We start from the raw sequence: 22,309 nt of genomic DNA, 5'->3' as shown, positions 1-22,309 counted from the left end.
GAGGTCTGCATGTACCCTTTTAACCAATTTTTCTATTGCTTCATGGGAGGAGCCTAATCTCACTTGCATGTTATGTAAATGAGCCCAAAATGCTGTCATGTATGGAATTTGCAATGTAATATGGGGTACTTGCATTTGTTAAATGTGACCTAGCATGTATATTTTAATCACAGGTGGTGTTAAAATTATATTATAACACTCCACAGATTCATTAACTGTTACCATCGTAGCTTGCAACATTGGAATATTACAATCATTTTGACTAGTAATCACAACATATGACCCATTATGAATTGGTTCTATGCGAGTGTATGGTGATTGTACAGGCGTAATTTTAACAGTACAATCAAAGTCTTGTTTATCAACACCACATGGTTTTCGTTTGTAGACATTTTCACATACTAAATATCCTAGATCAACACAATTTTCTGTTTCAATATATTCCCAGCTATCACAATACTGTGAAATATATTGATATGGATGTTTAATTTTTAACAATGCTATATGATCCGGAGTACTACTTAAATGCCCAAAATTAACAATCTCCCAATTTGTTGTGTATACATTTCCAGGTATTATCATCTATATATATTTCCCATACACAATCTTCTGGGTTATTTGTTATTCTATTCTTCAATTCTCTTATATTATAAATCATTGATTTTTAAATATCCAGCATAATTTGTTTGTTTTACCGTTAGACTTAATTGTGTAGAAATTTCTGTAACATTTAATAGTGTAATATCAATGTGTCCTTCTTGTAAAGGTTAACCTTATAGCTGTCAAATAATTTAGTATTGCTACTGCTTTCATTTCTTTATCTACCATTGTAAAATCAAACATCACTCACTGCAGTTAGCATAGTTATCATGTGATCTGTTAAGATCATCAATCCTCTCTTCAATTCTTCATCATTAATATCTGAAATGTCACTGACAATTAATACTGCATCACTTAATAAATGTCCTGTCAATTTCTGAACTTCAGCATTAGACATTAACTGCCTTTTATTTATTTATTTATTTATTTTTTTCTTCTGTATTACAATCATCTGGAATTATATTCTCTATTGTAATATATGTTACATTATCAAATATATTATTTGTTCCCCAAACAGCTTCATCATAAGTCATATCTGTCACATTTTGCTTATAACATTTAGCATATTTACATGGTATGTCATCAACTGATATATTTACATCCATTTGTAGTTTCATACTTGCAATTACTACATTTACTGGATATTTTATCTATGAGACATTTCTGAAACAGGGAATATATTACATCATTTTTGTTAATAATGTGATGTTTTGTCACGCACCAAAACCCTGGCATACCCTTATCAATATCTTTAGGTTGAAAACGAAAATACTTTCCTGACTTCCTGAGGTATAAACAGCAGGATGTACATCTATAGTCTGTTTCCAAGACACAAATGCCCTTTTTAATTAGATCTTCAACTGTTATATTACAAAGATTGTTCTTTTCTTTGCATGAGTGACTATAATACATTGTATTTAAGAAAGCTGCATATCTTGGCTTTGTACATGTATCCCATTCTTTTAGATTCAAAAACATTTCATCTTTTCCTTTCTCATTCCATTATGTAGGTAATGCTTGCTCTCGCAGTCTTCCTGTCTGTTGATACACTACTTCAAGCTGAAGTTTCTCAAATAGTTGCAGGTATCCTTCATCTGTATGTAACTTTGGTGTCCACTATTCTGAATAAAGTGTGTTAGTACAAAATACTGCTCCATTATATGATTTTACTCCTCCAGGAAACCTGTATTCCTCCTCCTCTGCATTTTCCCAGAATGCAATGCGAGGATCTGTGTGATTTTCAGGAAAGAAGCCTTTTTGAGTTAATTGTCCTGTGTTTAGATAAAAAATAGGATATTCTTTATACTTTGTCAATTGTAATCCCAGGATGTGGACATTGATCTGCTTTTATTTCTTTTGCAGGCCATCTCCTTGTCCCTTGAAAGTCCACAAAATAGCAATGTGCAAATGTTGAAAAACACATTTTCTCTCTGTATGTCTTTTGTTTCCAGTATTCTTGCAAAGGCAAATCATATTCTAAAGTCTTTGCTTGTATCATTTCCATTTGCCCATTTATGTGGTCTTTTACCAATTTTCTTCCCATTTGAGTTGTAATTTTTGCTTTCTTTGATATTACTGTTGAATCTATCACTACGACTTGAGATATTCCTAATACTTTTTGTTTTTGTATTATAGGTTTTGGAAATGGTTTCCAATAAATTCCTTGCAGTAGCCCATTCATCTTTATTTCTACAGGTTGCAGATTGTAATGTTCAGCTCTTTTTAGTCTTGATATCGTTGTTACAGCATCCTCTTGAGCTTTTGTTTGATTCCATGCCAGAACAGCTCCAGGTCTCTTTGCAAGATTATTCCACTGTAGACGAAAAACTACCATGCAGGTTGATATCAAGATAAGGAGAAGTATAAAAAGTATCAGTACTGTATATCTCAATATTTTAAGGTTTTTATAATTGAACAAGTTCTTTAACATTTTCAGTCCTTGTTGTTGTATCAGTGTTCGTGCTGATAGCATAGTATTTATGATAGGTAAAACAGGATTAGATCTTGTAACTGGTGTTGGTGTATCAAATGAATCTACTTCAGTTATTTGATCACCATCTTCAACATCATAATAAAAAGGTGTTATAGTCTCTGGATTTGAAGAAAATGGCATCATTTGAAATTGATTATTAATCCGGTTTGCTTCATTCAGAGTAACCCACTGAGAGTAAGTCAGAGGGTTTGTCATCTTCTAACTCAAATTTAGAAGCTGGTTTTAAGTTATCAATGCTGACAATTCTGTCTTTTCCTTGTTTGTCTTCTATAATCAAAGTCCTTAGGTTAATGACATGTTTTACCTTTGTAGGTTTCCACCTTGGCCATAAAGGTTTCGCTGCTTGAACTCTTTCCTGGACAAACTGACCAACCTGTGGTGTCCAAGCTCATAAAAGGTTAGGTGTAAAAGCAGGTTGTGCAAAACAATCACGTATTTCTTGTAAAATAGATAATTGCTCTAATCTCCCTGGTGCAGAAAGGTACTCAGTATTAAACATTGTATTCATAGGCATACCATATAACAATTCCTAAGGTGTTTTCCCAGAAATAACAGAAGGTATAGTATTTAAACCTACTTGTACATAAGTTAACAGGGGATACCACTGTTTTGGGCGGTTAGTTAGTAACTTGGTTAAGAATCGTTTTACCTCAGCATTTTTCCTTTCAACAACCCCACTACTTTGGGGATGATAAGGTGCACTGATTTCCCATTTTATATCAAAAGACTTAGCCCACTCTTGTGCTTGAGTAGATGTTAAAGCTGATCCAGCATCTGAGTGTAGGGCTTTAGGTTTACCAATACTTACTAAGGAATTGAGACTATCAAGCGTGGTACTAGCCGTGGCACTTTTAACAGGGTATAACCATATGAACCTTGTACAAGCATCAACATATACTAACACATATTTATACCCATGTGAAGTAGGTAAAGGCCCTATGTGATCTAAATAAATCAGATCAAATGGCTTATTAGGAATTTCTTTAACAATGTATGGTTGTTTTTGATGATTTGGATTATTAACAAGGAGACATGCTTTACAATTCCCTATAACTCTTATAACCGTTTTCTTCATATTAGGCCACCAATATTTTGACCTTAAGGTTAATAAGACTTTATCTCGCCCTAAATGAGGATGTCCAATACTGGAATGGGCCATTTCTGTTATGTTCCATCTGTCTATGACAGGGGGAATAATCAATTCTTTGTCTCCAATCTTAACCATACAATGTTTGTCTTTTAATTCATAAAGATATTTTTTAGGATAACCAGGTGGATTAGGTCTGGTTTTCTCCAAGCAAGCATTTAACTCTGTGTCAAGATTACTGGTTGCTGTCATTCGAGTTTTAACTGCAATTACTGCATATTTTTACTTACACTTTGTGCAAGAGTATCTGCAAATATATTGCCTTCTGTATGCAAAGAAGAACCTAGCTTTCTATGAGCTGGTTCATGTACTACTTCAATATCAGGCTTTAGATCCAAATAAACAGCAATTGCTTTCCATTTGACAATATGCTGTAATGGCTTTTTCTTTGCAGTTAAAAAAACCATTAGATTTCCAGATTCGTAAATCCTGGAATACAGATCTTGCCAGGTATGCAGAATCAGTTACAATTAACACTGGTCCTTTATCTAACAATGCATCCTTCATAGCAAATGCTAATGCAGAAATTTCTGCAAATTGAGCTGAATGATCTCCCAAAGGAATTTGCCATGAACATAATAAAGTCAGAGTGGGGGAATATTTTGCAATTCCTGCCCCAGCAGATTTATTTACTTTTTCTTTACTAGAAATTACTGCAGAACCATCAGTATAAAAAATAGCAGAATAACGATTATTTGGATAAGTTTGTAAATTCCAACTTGAGGGTTGCTTTGGAGCTGGTAAATCATCCAGAGGTGTCAGATTCTTATCATGAATAAAATGTATCTATGGGTCTTCCAAAATAGAAAACCATTTTATCCATCTGCTTTTTAGTGCTTTCTTATCTGGTATAGTTTGCTTTTGTAAGTTATCAAGTGAGGCTACTGATGTATGTACATATATATCTTTGCCCTGTGCAATCTGTCGTGACTTCAACAATGCTATATTAACAGCTACCAACAGCTTCTCTATCATAGTAAACTTTATCTCTGTTTGTGAATATACATAAGATAGAAGTGCTATTGGAATTGTCTCATTTACGTTTTATAACCTTATATAGCTTGCATTCGGCGATACATTTATGTAAACTGATAGATCTTTAGTACTATCTCTTTGAGCTAAATACTCTGTTCTATTTACTGCCTCTAATAATGCATTTAATAATGCATTTAGTGCCTCTTCCTGAGTCGTCCACTTAAAAAGTATCCTTGGTCTTTTTGTTTTAGATTTTTATCTCCCTTTAGACTGCAGCATGCAGAGGTGCAATTAACACATTGAAATCAGGTATGAAAAATATTGCATAATTAAGTAAACAAATTATACTACTTAATTGTTTTAGAGAATGTGGATGTGTTAACGCTGCTATTATTTCTTTATAATTATCAGATAATCCTCTCCCCCTTTCAGAAATTTCAAATCCCAAGAAAGTAACAGTATGTCCTGCAATTTGAGATTTCTTAAGAGATACTACATAACCTGCAGCATGTAATATAGTCAAAACCTGATCCAACACTGCTATGTGTTACTCCTCACTATCATGTGAAAAATATGTCATCCACATACACCTCCACTTCTGGAAATTTAGATAATAAATTTACTACATCTGAAGTAAATAACGCACTCGAATTCAAAAATCCCTGAGGTAATCGGGTAAATACCAAAGTTAAGTAAAACCTGTTATCCAGTAACTATCTGGAGTAATAGGATGACTCCAAAATCCATTTGCCAAGTCTAACTTTGTCTTAAAAGTTTTCCTTTGCAAATTGTGTATAATAGAAGGTGCATGTATATTTTGTGTTGCCAGCTGTGGTGTAACCCTGTTAGCTTCTCTATAGTCTAATACCATTAACCAAGAACCATCCGGTTTGGGAACAGGGTAGACTGATGAGTTCATTTGACTGTACTGTTCTTTTATTACTCCTTGTTTAAGTAAATCATCAATGACTTTCTGTATATAGGGAATGGCTACACCATTGATTTTATACTGTGCCTGTTTCTTAGGAACTACTGTGCCTGTAGCAATATGATGACTGATACCTTTACAATGTCTAACCCAATTTTCCCACTTCTGAAATATTTTAACATTTTTCATTAAGCAAAAATCTAAGTTTCTAACATCAGATACTGCAGTATTATCTAATTGCATTTTCATAAATGCTGCTACATCAACTCTAGTAGTTAAAGGAAGTTCATCTTCCAGCTGCAATGAAATAAAATGTGCTACATCCTTATAAGCTATAAGAAAATCAGAATCAAGCTTAGGATGCTGAACTAATTCTAAGTGCACTCTTTTACCATTTATTTATACCTGTGTATTACATGAGGGATAAGTACCTTCACCTTCTAAAGTCTGTATAGTTATATTGCCTAATACATCTTCATTTAACATATCTGATTGTACTAAAGATATTTATGCTTGTGTATCTAAATACCCCTCATAAGTCTCTCCCCCATATTCTACTGTTAATTTTACTTCATTCATCTTTAGACTCTTCTGGGATGTCTGGTAGTGATTTCTTTATTTGCCCTACTTTTTTTAGTAGTAGCTGGGGCAACTGAAATTTCACCCCTTTCAGTAGAACAAATCACACGCTCCTGATATCTATCCTGACCCCCTGTACCTTTACCTCTATAACTTACACTACCATTTCCAAATCCATAACAATCTGGAGTTTATATAAATGGTCTCAATGTCCTGTGAGGAAACTCCTCATAAGGCAAATCTGAAGATTTGCTCTAAATAGTTATAAACTGATTTTCATTGGTGTAAGATGGAGGTGCTTGGGAGTAAGGTAGTGGAGGGTTAAATTTAGTTTGTTTCTGTGGATATTGTTCTCTTGCATTCTTTTTTTTTTTTTTTTACAAACTGAGCTCTGTTATTCTTTTGCTGGAAAATCTTTTCTCCTTCCTTTTCTCTGCTATTTGAAGTTACTAGTGCATCTCCAGTCAGGTCCTTACCTACAAGTGTATAATTATGTCTTAATATATATCAGGCATTTATTTAGGTCTCTCTGCTATAGGTACAGAGCTTATTTGTCTCTCTATATCTAAAATGAAGCCTTGTCCTTTAATATTTGGCTTTAAACAACCCCATACCACGTCGTGATTATTCTTTGTAAATCTCAGCTCTAATAAATATGCTGCTACAATGCCACTATTTATATTCATCATTCCTAAAAATATCAGCAAGTGAAGCCAAAGTATCTTTACCTTGTGTCTTTACATGATATGCATAAATCACTGAATTCCACTTCCTTGCCTCAAATATAAAAACACACAAACCATAAAATAAAATAGCATTAACTAATGTTCTATTTTGTGAAAGATAATGAGTTGGATAAACTCCAGCTAATGCATGAACTCTGTCATTTAACCACAAAGCTATGTCCTTCGGATTGCGTGGCATCACTCCAATTGTTGTTTTTATATTTCATTTAGGAATTCCTGCAGCTTCAGCAAAAAAAAACCAAAAAAAAAAACTTGCTATATGCATGACACTCCAGACATTTTCACTATTTAAAACCTGAGCTTACATATAACCTAAAAATTGTATCACATTAAAAAGGTTTTCCCTCTCAGCTTGCTCATTTTTTGCAGCTGGTATTATTTATTTTCCCTTTACTGGACTGTACAAACTAGATCTAGGAGTACCCCACATCTCAATTCAGGCTAAAGCCTTTAGGGCAATGTCTTTGTATTCCTGTAGCAATAACAGGAGGTCTGCCTAAAATCTCTACTATACCATCATAAGAAACATTTGTATTTCTATTTGTTGCAGGATCAAAATCTGCATCTATAGTGTGATATATAGGTTGTTGCAAAACTACTCCAGCAGCATTAGCAAAGTTTAAATGAATTAAACCCTAACAGCGGGGCCTAGTTATCAAGCCGTCAACCTCAAATACGCTGCGTATTCCGCAGCGTATTTGTGGCGAGGCTGATACGCCTTAGTTATCAAAGGCTCGAGACCGGCAAAAGTAGAATTTTGTGACGTAAGCTTCGATCCGCCGGACTCAGTCCGACACAGATCGATTCTTACGTCACTCCAGATGTTCCGCACACAAGTGCGGCACATTCTCACTACTTTTGCTAGCTATCAAAAAACTAGCAGGTACGCTCGGCACTTTTACGGCCCAGCGTACCTGGTTTTCAAAGCGCCAGCCTGGAGGCGGCGGATCCCATAGGAATCAATGGGAGTCTGACCATAGCGAAAGTACAAGTTCGCTGCTGACAGACATCCCATTGATTTCTATGGGAGCTGTCTACACCTAACACCCTAACATGTACCCCGAGTCTAAACACCACTAATCTGACCCCCCCTACACCGCCGCAACTAAATAAAGTTATTACCCCCTAAACCGCCGCTCCCGGAGCCCACCGCAAGCTACTCTATACATATTAACCCCTAAACCGCTGCTCCCGGAGCCCACCGCAATTATAATAAATGTATTAACCCCTAAACCGCCGCTCCCTGAACCCGCCGCAACCTATATTAAATGTATTAACCCCTATCCTGCCCCCCCTACACCGTCGCCACCTATAATAAATTTATTAACCCCTATCCTGCCCCCCACTACGCCGCCGCCACTGTAATAAAATTATTAACCCCTAAACCTAACCCTAACCCTAACGCCCCCTAACTTAAATATTAATTAAATAAATCTAAATAAATTAACTCTTATTAACTAAATGAATCCTATTTAAAACTAAATACTTACCTTTAAAATAAACCCTAATATAGCTACAATATAAATAATAATTATATTCTAGCTATCTTAGGATTTATTTTTATTTTACAGGTACCTTTCAATTTATTTTAACCATGTACAATAACTATTAAATAGTTATTAACTATTTAAAAGCTTACCTAGCTAAAATAAAGAGAAATGTACCTGTGAAATAAATCCTAACCTAAGTTACAATTACACCTAACACTACACTATACTTTAATAAATTATTCCTATTTAAAAATAAATACTTACCTGTAAAATAAACCCTAAGATAGCTACAATGTAATTAATAATTATATTATAGCTATCTTAGGATTTATATTTATTTTACAGGTAACTTTGTATTTATTTTAGCTAGTTAGAATAGTTATTAAATAGTTATTAACTATTTAATAACTACCTAGCTAAAAGAAATACAAAATTACCTGTAAAATAAATCCTAACCTAAGTTACAATTAAACCTAATACTACACTATCATTAAATTAACTAAATAAACTACCTACAAAGAACTACAATGAAATACAATTACATAAACTAACTAAAGTACAAAAAATAAAAAAAGCTAAGTTACAAAAAATAAAAAATTAAGTTACAAACATGTTAAAAATATTACAACAATTTTAAGCTACTTACACCTAATCTAAGCCCCCTAATAAAATAACAAACCCCCCCAAAATAAAAAAAAATCCCTACCCTATTCTAAATTACATAAATTTCAAAGCTCTTTTACCTTACCAGCCCTTAAAAGGGCCATTTGTGGGGGCATGCCCCAAAAAGTTCAGCTCTTTTGCCTGTAAAATAAAAATACAACCCCCCCCCCAACATTAAAACCCACCACCCACATACCCCTAATCTAACCCAAACCCCCTTACAAAAACCTAACACTAATCCCCTGAAGATCATCCTACCTTGAGTCGTCTTCACTCAGCCGAGCCACCGATGGAACTGAAGAGGACATCCGGAGCGGAAGAAGTTAATCCTCCAAGCGGCGCTGAAGAAATCTTCCATCCGATGAAGTCATCATCCAGGCGGCGCTGAAGAAGTCTTCGATCCGGCCGATGTCATCTTCAAAGAGGCGCTGAAGAGGTCTTCTATCCGGGCGAAGTCATCTTCCAAGCCGGGTCTTGAATCTTCCTTCCGCCGACGCGGAACCACCTTCTTCACCGACGGACAACGACGAATGACGGCTCCTTTAAGGGACGTCATCCAAGATGGCGTCCCCTCAATTCCGATTGGCTGATAGGATTCTATCAGCCAATCGGAATTAAGGTAGGAAAATCTGATTGGCTGATGGAATCAGCCAATCAGATTCAAGTTCAATCCGATTGGCTGATCCAATCAGCCAATCAGATTGAGCTCGCATTCTATTGGCTGATCGGAACAGCCAATAGAATGCGAGCTCAATCTGATTGGCTGATTCCATCAGCCAATCAGATTTTCCTACCTTAATTCCGATTGGCTGATAGAATCCTATCAGCCAATCGGAATTGAGGGGACGCCATCTTGGATGACGTCCCTTAAAGGAGCCGTCATTCGTCGTAGTCCGTCGGTGAAGAAGGTGGTTCCGCGTCGGCGGAAGGAAGATTCAAGACCCGGCTTGGAAGATGACTTCGCCCGGATAGAAGACCTCTTCAGCGCCTCTTTGAAGATGACATCGGCCGGATCGAAGACTTCTTCAGCGCCGCCTGGATGATGACTTCATCGGATGGAAGATTTCTTCAGCGCCGCTTGGAGGATTAACTTCTTCCGCTCCGGATGTCCTCTTCAGTTCCATCGGTGGCTCGGCTGAGTGAAGACGACTCAAGGTAGGATGATCTTCAGGGGATTAGTGTTAGGTTTTTGTAAGGGGGGTTTGGGTTAGATTAGGGGTATGTGGGTGGTGGGTTTTAATGTTGGGGGGGGGTTGTATTTTTATTTTACAGGCAAAAGAGCTGAACTTTTTGGGGCATGCCCCCACAAATGGCCCTTTTAAGGGCTGGTAAGGTAAAAGAGCTTTGAAATTTATGTAATTTAGAATAGGGTAGGGATTTTTTTTATTTTGGGGGGGTTTGTTATTTTATTAGGGGGCTTAGATTAGGTGTAAGTAGCTTAAAATTGTTGTAATATTTTTAACATGTTTGTAACTTAATTTTTTATTTTTTGTAACTTAGCTTTTTTTATTTTTTGTACTTTAGTTAGTTTATGTAATTGTATTTCATTGTAGTTCTTTGTAGGTAGTTTATTTAGTTAATTTAATGATAGTGTAGTATTAGGTTTAATTGTAACTTAAGTTAGGATTTATTTTACAGGTAATTTTGTATTTCTTTTAGCTAGGTAGTTATTAAATAGTTAATAACTATTTAATAACTATTCTAACTAGCTAAAATAAATACAAAGTTACCTGTAAAATAAATATAAATCCTAAGATAGCTATAATATAATTATTAATTACATTGTAGCTATCTTAGGGTTTATTTTACAGGTAAGTATTTATTTTTAAATAGGAATAATTTATTAAAGTATAGTGTAGTGTTAGGTGTAATTGTAACTTAGGTTAGGATTTATTTCACAGGTACATTTCTCTTTATTTTAGCTAGGTAAGCTATTAAATAGTTAATAACTATTTAATAGTTATTGTACATGGTTAAAATAAATTGAAAGGTACCTGTAAAATAAAAATAAATCCTAAGATAGCTAGAATATAATTATTATTTATATTGTAGCTATATTAGGGTTTATTTTAAAGGTAAGTATTTAGTTTTAAATAGGATTCATTTAGTTAATAAGAGTTAATTTATTTAGATTTATTTAATTAATATTTAAGTTAGGGGGGCGTTATGGTTAGGGTTAGACTTAGGTTTAGGGGTTAATCATTTTATTACAGTGGCGGCGGCGTAGTGGGGGGCAGGATAGGGGTTAATAAATTTATTATAGGTTGCGGCGGGTTCATGGAGCGGCGGTTTAGGGGTTAAACTATTTATTTAGTTGCGGAGAGGTGCGGGATCAGCAGGATAGGGGTTAATAATTTTATAATAGAGGGCGACGGTATAGGGGGGGCAGGATAGGGGTTACTAGGTATAATGTAGGTGGCAGCGGTGTCCGGGAGCGGCGGGTTAGGGGTTAATACATTTATAAGAGTTGCGGCGGGGTCTAGGAGCGGCGGTTTAGGGGGTAGTAACTTTATTTAGTTGCGGGAGGTTCCGGGGGCGCCGGTATAGGGGGTAGAACAGTGCAGTTTAGTGTGAGTGCTTAGTGACAGGCTAGCAATAAAGCTGGGAAAAAGCCGAAGGGCAGCGAGATCGGATGAGTGATAACTGTCACAGTCCGCTGCTCATCGCCCCGCGGCTTTTTGACAGCTTTATTTGATAACTTAGGCGTATTTTTTCAGGTCCGCGGCGGCGAAGGTAGGCGAGCTTAGGCGGACGTATTGGGCCGGCGAAGCCAGAAAAGTAGACGGCTTGATAACTAGCCCCCTGTATCTCCAAAGCAATAACCTCATAATTTCCAATGACTCTACCATTCTGCATTTTAAACACATAATTGAGTTTTAAAAGATTCTGCAAATCCTGATTAGCCATGATATTTTAGTACCTTCCCTTACGTGTAAGGGGACCCAGGTAAAATTATAATAATTATTATAAAACATATATTATCTCTCAAAACACCCAGGGACGCCAATTGTAGTGGTTCACACCTAATTCACTTATAAGGTCTTAAAGCACAGTTATATTGAAATATAAATTCCAAGCACTGAACTTTAAATATATCAGTGAAACAGGTCTCATTTCTTACAAATAAAGTTTTGAGTACAATAAAGAAATTGTACTTGAGAAGATAACATTGTTTAAAAATAAATTTTTTATTATACAGAAAAATCAGCTTACAGAAGTAATATAAAATTAAATTAATTTAAATCCAATATACACATAGAGTTAAAAGACTATTAGTTAAACTTGCTTTCAATAACAATTGTTACATACCACTCGAAATGACTTCTTTGCAACCAAATCTTATCCTTAGAAATGCTCTATAATATCCTGTCAGAGTCACCTGCCTCATGTTTACAACAAGGTGTTTTTATAGTTTTTTATTTGGATGACGTCATCATTTATTGTTTTCTTTTTATATGTATTTTTAGCATCATTTTAACATCAACAAAACTTGTCTAGCTTTTTCTATCTTCAACAATGTGGCCTTGATAATCTGTTATACAAGAGTTTAGACATACGCACTTTAAATTGCAAGGAGCATCCATTTTAGAGCTATAAATTCAAGGTTGAATAAACCTCCATTTTAAATCACATAGCATCTTATGTTAAAACTAGTTAGTTGGTTAGTATGTTTGCAGACAGATAATAAAAACCTTTTATATTGTAAAAGACTTTTGTTTAAACATATAAAAGGATACAGTTATACATTGTACACATTGTAGAAGTAACATATATTTGAATATAGTCATATACTTCATATATTGCAAAATAAGCATATTAAAGATTATATTTTTCACAATTTATGTGAACAGGCTCTTATAACAAGGTACAGTCTTTATGTATAGAAGCTGTACATGATAGATTTAAAAGAAATCTATCATTTATAGTTAGTTATAAGTGTCTTGCTGAAAGAATGTATTTCTTACTGTTGGCATATTTATCAAGTGAATAGCAATATTAATTTGCAATCTAACATTTAAATAGCAGCTTTTATTGAGACAAGCATGCTATAAACAAAGTTTATTTGCAAAGTTATGCATTGTTAACTAAAAATTACATTTACAAGCACAGGTGTATCACAGGGTTAATGAAAGCCTGTTACAACATGCACGACCCTAAGCTCATATAATATTAGCCTCCTAGGTTTATTCTATAACAAAGGATACCAAAAGAACAAAGCAAATTATATAATAGCAGTAAATTGGAAAGTCTATCTGAATTATCAGTGTTTAACTTTCACTGTCAGTTTTGGTTTCTGTCTTTGATGATGTTTACCTAATTATTCTGTGATATTGGGTTTTTAATTATACAAAAAAACACAAAATACTGGTCTGGATTACAATCACTTTTTATTTGCAGGGAAAAAAAAACATTGTATATCATTATATAGTAAAAAGCAGCATTACATGATACATGCACACAATGGTATAAATATACCTAACACTTGTGCTCTTGATACAAAGGGATTTATCAGATACATAATGTCCCATTTAGTTATAGTAGCCATTTAAATTAAACTGATTATGATCACGTATTTTACTGATATTGTGTCTCATGAAAAAAAACCAGTTTCCCCTCAGTAATTCCTCTGATATATAACATGTACAATGCTAAGCATCTATTGCTATAAGAAAAGGTTTATCTACATGATATGCACATTAAAGATATCTCCCAGATGTCAAACATTTGAAATGTTATGTACAGAATTAATGTGGCGCAATGTGTAATTGCTAATTTCCAATTCTTGGAAGCCAATATAAAATATATATATATATATATATATATATATATATATATATATACACACACATACATATATAAATAGTGTATAAACAATAAGAAATGTAGGGAGAGTATTATTATTATTATATTATGTAACTTAGCAATTTCCAGCCATATAGTTACCACTACCAAAAGGACCATTAGGCATACCTTTAAATACCAAAACAGTGGTGCAGACCCTATTATTAGGTATTGTACAATTTAAATAAAGTGAAGAAAGAATTAATGACTAGGGATTTCAGCACTCTAAACCTTTGCTCTTCTGGGCCCCAGATGAAAGCATGCACCCACCACACAGTGATCAAGAGAAAACAGACAGGCTTGTCATCAAACACAGAGACATTTATTCACAACAAATTTTCAGTATAACACAAAGTGATGCATCACTCAAATACACAATAGCATTATATTCCAAATATATATACACATGTCAGGGTAATCAACCCTTTCTTGTAGCAAAGATAGAAACAAAGAACATCATGGATCAAAAATAGTGTCATATTATTATTGCATTTTGCTATGCACATGTATGTATAAACAGCTTTTCCACAAGGTAAAAACGTCCTCTTTGGATTAATGCCGTAATAAATATGACATCACACAGTATAAAACAGTTACAATAACAACTGCAGTCTTAATATACAAAAACTTGCAACATTTTCCGAGGTAAAAGCGTCCTCTAACATTTTGGCTGCAAGATTGTACCATTGCTTACAGACTGTGCACAAACTTCAAACATTTTCTCATTCATGCTGTGGTAAGTTTACATTTACTGAGGTAAAAGCGTCCTCCTTTCAATTTCACCACTTTAGATTTAATTAGGCTTTGTTTGTGAGTTTAAATCACCATCTTTGACATGCTTTATCGTGAAAGAGATTTCAATAGCATCAAAACAGAGTGTCCTGATATTTGAGGCAAAGGCCTGTTCAGCACAGCGTGTTCCATCCTATTATGTGCACATATTCCCAAACATGAAATCAGCATATATATGACAGTACCTTAGTTGAGCCGTGTCTTCCAGCGTGTTACCTGTACACCTAGGTGAATGACCGCTACGGCTTAAAGAAATGCTTTATCCAAAACGAATTTGTTTCCCGGTCAATACCGAATCAGAGTGTCATCACTCCCTCTTGGTTTGTGCTTCATTCAGGAAAGGAACCTCCATTCAGCTGCCACAGGTGTGCTCTGTTTACTTGCATAGCCTTAGCATAGTCGACGTACGTTTCGCCCCACAATGCCTTGCGATTATTCGGGGCCTCGTCAGGACTAATTTGCACAGGTATTCTCACCTCCCTTATCAAGGGTAAAATTTGCATAGGGGGTGTATCTTAATAGTAACAAACCGCTATTTTGAATTTGAAACTCTATACCTGCATCTAAGGATTTTGAACATAAAGAACACAATTTTATGTAGTCAAATTACAATACTGAACTGTCTCCTCCCAATTGCAATTTTTCCCACCCATGTCGAATGAACAAGGTTACTAAAATATCTTACTATATGTCAAAGAGATCCTCTTATTGTATATCTTTTTTAAGCCATACAAAATAGCTCAAAACTACATTTCAGAATTATTACATTTAGACTTTTCAATTTAGAAAAGGGGCATACTCTATTACTTAATTTAACCCTTTTGGGGACAATGTTTGAAGAACATATATCCACCTCGATTCTTTTCTTAAAAGACAGTTATCTTCATCACCACCTCTACCACTTTGTATTCCCCTATCAATTCCAATAAATTTTAGGGAAGCTGGATTTTTTTGATGGTATTGGGCAAAGTGTCTCGCTACACTGGTGTCCCTGCCATATATTATATCATCCCTATGCTCCTGGACTCTTTCTTTGAACAGTCTTTTAGTTTTTCCTATATAGAAATAAGGACAGGAACAGTGTAGTAAATACACCACACCTACAGAATTGCAATTTGCAAACACTTTTATGTTATAAATTTTGCTATTATTGCTTGAAAAAGTTTTACTTTTCTGCATATAAGGGCAGTACACACAGTGTCCACAAGGATAACTCCCCTTTACCTCTTGTCTTAAACCCAACCAATTTAAAGCTGGTGATCTAACAAATTTACTTTGTACCAGTTTATCTTTCAAACATGGTGCTCTTTTTGCAGTTAGTAATGGATAATTACCCACTTTAGATTTAATTTTTTCATCCAAAGTGAGAATATGCCAATGTTTAGATAGTATTTCTCTTATCTTTGGCCATTGGCAATTATATGTAGTTATAAATCTGGTTAGATTATTAGTTGTTTGGGGTCTAGACTGGTAGAGCAAGGTGTCTCTATTCTTTTTTCTAACTTTATTCAGTGATGATTGAATATTTCTCCTAGAGTATCCACGATTCCTAAATCTCTGTTGCATTAACTCTGCATGATATTCAAATTTAGCATTTGAAGAACAATTTCTTTTTAGACGCAAGAATTGACTATATGGGACACTTCTTTTCAAATGATGTGGGTGACAACTAGATGCCTCTAAGATACTATTTGTGGCTGTGCTCTTTCTATAATTTTCAGTCACTATCGATGTACCTTCTTTCCTAATCATTATATCTAAAAAGGCTAATTCCTTTGGATCATACACCAATGTTAGCAAGATGTTGTGATTGTTTATATTTAAGTTATTTACAAACTCTTTCAGAATTTCAATAGGACCTTTCCATAAAATCAAGATATCGTCCACATATCTCAACCAAAGTGAGATATGTAATTTGAAAACAATTTATGCTTACCTGATAAATTTATTTCTCTTGTAGTGTATTCAGTCCACGGGTCATCCATTACTTATGGGATATATTCCCTTCCCAACAGGAAGTTGCAAGAGGATCACCCAAAGCAGAGCTGCTATATAGCTCCTCCCCTCACATGTCATATCCAGTCATTCGACTGAAACAAGACAAGAAAGGAGAAACCATAGGGTGCAGTGGTGACTGAAGTTTTAATTAAAATTTAGATCTGCCTTAAAAAAGACAGGGCGGGCCGTGGACTGAATACACTACAAGAGAAATAAATTTATCAGGTAAGCATAAATTATGTTTTCTCTTGTTAAGTGTATTCAGTCCACGGGTCATCCATTACTTATGGGATACCAATACCAAAGCTAAAGTACACGGATGATGGGAGGGACAAGGCAGGAACTTAAACGGAAGGAACCACTGCCTGTAGAACCTTTCTCCCAAAAACAGCCTCCGAAGAAGCAAAAGTGTCAAATTTGTAAAATTTTGAAAAGGTGTGAAGCGAAGACCAAGTCGCAGCCTTGCAAATCTGTTCAACAGAGGCCTCATTCTTAAAGGCCCAGGTGGAAGCCACAGCTCTAGTAGAATGAGCTGTAATTCTTTCAGGGGGCTGCTGTCCAGCAGTCTCATAGGCTAAACGTATTATGCTACGAAGCCAAAAAGAGAGAGAGGTTGCCAAAGCTTTTTGACCTCTCCTCTGTCCAGAATAAACGACAAACAGGGAAGAAGTTTGACGAAAATCTTTAGTTGCCTGTAAATAGAACTTCAGGGCACGGACTACGTCCAGATTATGCAAAAGACGTTCCTTCTTCGAAGAAGGATTAGGGCACAATGATGGGACAACAATCTCTTGATTGATATTCCTGTTAGAAACTACCTTAGGTAAAAACCCAGGTTTAGTACGCAGAACTACCTTGTCTGAATGAAAAACCAGATAAGGAGAATCACAATGTAAAGCAGATAACTCAGGGACTCTTCGAGCCGAGGAAATAGCCATCAAAAACAGAACTTTCCAAGATAAAAGCTTAATATCAATGGAATGAAGGGGTTCAAACGGAACACCTTGAAGAAGTTTAAGAACCAAGTTTAAGCTCCACGGAGGAGCAACAGTTTTAAACACAGGCTTAATCCTAGCCAAAGCCTGACAAAAAGTCTGGACGTCTGGAACTTCTGCCAGACGCTTGTGCAAAAGAATAGACAGAGCAGAAATCTGTCCCTTCAACGAACTAGCAGATAAGCCCTTTTCCAAACCCTCTTGTAGAAAGGACAATATCCTAGGAATCCTAACCTTACTCCATGAGTAACTCTTGGATTCGCACCAATATAAGTATTTACGCCATATCTTATGGTAGATTTTTCTGGTAACAGGCTTCCTTGCCTGTATTAAGGTATCAATAACTGACTCTGAGAAGCCACGCTTGGATAGGATAAAGCGTTCAATCTCCATGCAGTCAGCCTCAGAGAAATTAGATTTGGATGGTTGAAAGGACCTTGTATTAGAAGGTCCTGCCCCAGAGGTAGAGACCATGGTGGACAGGACGACATGTCCACTAGGTCTGCATACCAGGTCCTGCGTCGCCACGCAGGCGCTATCAGAATCACCGATGCTCTCTCCTGTTTGATCTTGGCAATCAGTCGAGGCAGCAACGGAAACGGTGGAAACACATAAGCCATGTTGAAGACCCAAGGGGCTGCTAGAGCATCTATCAGCGCCGCTCCCGGGTCCCTGGACCTGGATCCGTAATGAGGAAGCTTGGCGTTCTGGCGAGACGCCATGAGATCCAGTTCTGGTTTGCCCCAACGACGAATCAGTTGAGCGAACACCTCCGGATGAAGTTCCCACTCCCCCGGATGAAAAGTCTGGCGACTTAGAAAGTCCGCCTCCCAGTTCTCCACGCCTGGGATGTGGATCGCTGACAGGTGGCAAGAGTGAAACTCTGCCCAGCTAATTATCTTTGAGACTTCTAACATCGCTAGGGAACTCCTGGTTCCCCCTTGATGGTTGATGTAAGCCACAGTCGTGATGTTGTCCGACTGAAATCTGATGAACCTCAGTGTTGCTAACTGAGGCCAAGCTAGAAGAGCCTTGAATATTGCTCTTAATTCCAGAATATTTATTGGGAGGAGTTTCTCCTCCTGAGTCCATGATCCCTGAGCCTTCAGGGAGTTCCAGACTGCGCCCCAACCTAGAAGGCTGGCATCTGTTGTTACAATTGTCCAGTCTGGCCTGCGAAAGGTCATGCCCTTGGACAGATGGACCCGAGAAAGCCACCAGAGAAGAGAATCTCTGGTCTCTTGATCCAGATTTAGTAGAGGAGACAAATCTGAGTAATCCGCATTCCATTGACTTAGCATGCATAATTGCAGCGGTCTGAGATGCAGGCGCGCAAATGGCACTATGTCCATTGCCGCTACCATTAAGCCGATTACTTCCATGCACTGAGCCACTGACGGGCGTGGAATGGAATGAAGGACACGGCAAGCATTTAGAAGTTTTGACAACCTGGACTCCGTCAGGTAAATTTTCATCTCTACCGAATCTATAAGAGTCCCTAGGAAGGAGACTCTTGTGAGTGGTGACAGAGAACTCTTTTCCACGTTCACCTTCCACCCATGCGACCTCAGAAATGCCAGAACTATCTCTGTATGAGACTTGGCAATTTGAAAGCTTGACGCCTGTATCAGGATGTCGTCTAGATACGAAGCCACCGCTATGCCTCGCGGTCTTAGAACCGCCAGAAGAGAGCCCAGAACCTTTGTAAAGATTCTCGGGGCCGTAGCTAACCCGAAGGGAAGAGCTACAAACTGGTAATGCCTGTCTAGGAAGGCAAATCTTAGGTACCGATAATGATCTTTGTGAATCGGTATGTGAAGGTAGGCATCCTTTAAGTCCACTGTGGTCATGTACTGACCCTCTTTGATCATGGGTAGGATGGTTCGAATAGTTTCCATTTTGAATGATGGAACTCTTAGGAATTTGTTTAAGATCTTTAGGTCCAAGATTGGTCTGAAGGTTCCCTCTTTCTTGGGAACCACGAACAGATTTGAGTAAAATCCTTGCCCTTGTTCCGTCCGCGGAACTGGGTGGATCACCCCCATTACAAGGAGGTCTTGTACACAGCGTAGAAATGCCTCTTTCTTTATTTGGATTGCTGATAACCTTGAAAGATGAAATCTCCCTTGTGGAGGAGAAGCTTTGAAGTCCAGAAGATATCCCTGGGATATGATCTCCAACGCCCAGGGATCCTGGACATCTCTTGCCCACGCCTGGGCGAAGAGAGAAAGCCTGCCCCCCACTAGAACCGTTTCCGGATAGGGGGCAATCCCTTCATGCTGTTTTAGGGGCAGTAGTAGGTTTTCTGGCCTGCTTGCCCTTGTTCCAGGACTGGTTAGTTTTCCAGGCCTGTCTGTAACGAGCAACAGTTCCTTCCTGTTTTGGAGCGGAGGAAGTTGATGCTGCTCCTGCCTTGAAGTTTCGAAAGGCACGAAAATTAGACTGTTTGGCCTTCGATTTGGCCCTGTCCTGAGGGAGGGTATGACCCTTACCTCCAGTAATGTCAGCGATAATTTCCTTCAAGCCGGGCCCGAATAAGGTTTGCCCCTTGAAAGGAATATTAAGCAATTTAGATTTAGAAGTCACGTCAGCTGACCAGGATTTAAGCCATAGCGCTCTGCGCACCTGGATGGCGAATCCGGAGTTCTTAGCCGTTAGTTTAGTTAAATGTACAATGGCATCAGAAACAAATGCATTAGCTAGCTTAAGTGCTTTAAGCTTATCCATAATTTCATCCAATGGAGCTGTGTGAATAGCCTCTTCTAGAGACTCAAACCAGAATGCCGCAGCAGCAGTGACAGGCGCAATGCATGCAAGGGGCTGTAAGATAAAACCTTGTTGAACAAACATTTTCTTAAGATAACCTTCTAATTTTTTATCCATTGGATCCGAAAAAGCACAACTATCCTCCACCGGGATAGTGGTACGCTTAGCTAAAGTAGAAACTGCTCCCTCCACCTTGGGGACCGTCTGCCATAAGTCCCGTGTAGTGGCGTCTATTGGAAACATTTTCCTAAATATAGGTGGGGAAAAGGGCACACCAGGTCTATCCCACTCCTTGCTAATAATTTCTGTAAGCCTTTTAGGTATAGGAAAAACGTCAGTACACACCGGCACCGCATAGTATCTATCCAGCCTACATAATTTCTCTGGAATTGCAACTGTATTACAGTCATTCAGAGCCGCTAAAACCTCCCCTAGCAATACACGGAGGTTCTCAAGCTTAAATTTAAAATTAGAAATCTCTGAATCCGGTTTCCCTGGATCAGATCCGTCACCCACAGAATGAAGCTCTCCGTCCTCATGTTCTGCAAACTGTGACGCAGTATCAGACATGGCTCTCACAGCACCAGCGCGCTCTGTCCTTATCCCAGAGCTATCGCGCTTGCCTCTTAATTCTGGCAATTTAGATAATACTTCTGTCAGGGTATTATTCATAATAGTGGCCATGTCTTGTAAAGTGATTTGTATGGGCGTCCCTGATGTACTTGGCGCCACAATATGAGCGGGAGGCGAAGGTACTGACACGTGAGGAGAGTTAGTCGGCATAACTTCCCCCTCGTCGTCTGATGATAATTATTTTATAGATAAAGACTGACCTTTATTATTTAAAGTGAAATCAATACATTTAGTACACATATTTCTATGGGGCTCCACACTGGCCTTCAAACATAATGAACAAACAGATTCATCTGTGTCAGACATGTTTAAACAGACTAGCAATGAGACTAGCAAGCTTGGAAAACACTTTGAAATAAGTTTACAAGCACTAAATAAAACGCTACTGCGCCTTTAAGAAGCACAAAATTGTCACAGTTGAAATAACAATGAACCAAATCAGTTATAGCAACCAAATTTTCACAATAAATGTATTAAGTTAGCAGAGCATTGCACCCACTTGCAAATGGATGATTAACCCCTTAATACCCAAACCGGATAAATAATATAGTAAAAAACGTTTTTTAACACAGTCAAACACACTGTCACAGGTCTGCTGTGACTGATTACCTCCCTCAAAATGACTTTTGAAGTCCCCTGAGTTCTCTAGAGACGTCCTGGGTCATGCAGGAAGAAAGAGGAAGACAGAGACTGAATTTTTACTGCGCAAAAAAGCGCTAAAATAGGCCCCTCCCACTCATATTACAACAGTGGGAAGCCTCAGTTAACTGTTTCCATACAGAAATATAAGTCAGCCATGTGGAAAAATCATGCCCCTAATAAATTTTATCACCAAAGTACCTCACAAAAACAATTAAACATGCCAGCAACCGTTTTAAACATCTTTTTCTTTTTTAAAGAGTATGTATCTCTATTGATAAGCCTGATACCAGTCCTTCTACTGCATTTAAGACTTATAACATTACTTCAGTAATAGTAGTATTTTCTTAGTCAAATTCCATTCCTAGAAAATTACTTTACTGTATATACATTAATCAGCCTGATACCAGTCACTTCCACTGCATTTAAGGCTGTACTTACATTACATTGGTATCAGCAGTATTTTCTTAGTCAATTCCATTCCTTAGAAAAATATTTTACTGCACATACCTTATTTGCAGGG

The 22,309-nt window shown here is 37.1% G+C and overlaps 1 protein-coding gene across 1 annotated transcript; it reads right to left on the bottom strand.

The window, feature by feature from the left end:
• Positions 1 to 1,402: 1,402 nt before the first annotated feature.
• Positions 1,403 to 12,470, bottom strand: LOC128660004 (uncharacterized). The gene is made up of 2 exons (XM_053713596.1): positions 12,431 to 12,470; positions 1,403 to 2,980 (listed from the first exon to the last, which is right to left on the bottom strand). The coding sequence occupies exon 2, from the start codon at positions 2,786 to 2,788 to the stop codon at positions 1,901 to 1,903; it is 888 nt and encodes a 295-aa protein (XP_053569571.1). The 5' UTR covers positions 2,789 to 2,980; positions 12,431 to 12,470; the 3' UTR covers positions 1,403 to 1,900.
• Between the last annotated feature and the right edge of the window lie 9,839 nt (positions 12,471 to 22,309).

Source organism: Bombina bombina, chromosome 5, assembly GCF_027579735.1.
Source record: "Bombina bombina isolate aBomBom1 chromosome 5, aBomBom1.pri, whole genome shotgun sequence".
Taxonomy (NCBI): domain Eukaryota; kingdom Metazoa; phylum Chordata; class Amphibia; order Anura; family Bombinatoridae; genus Bombina; species Bombina bombina.
Note: the sequence above shows the minus strand (reverse complement) of the source record. Positions and strands in the feature narration are given on the sequence as shown.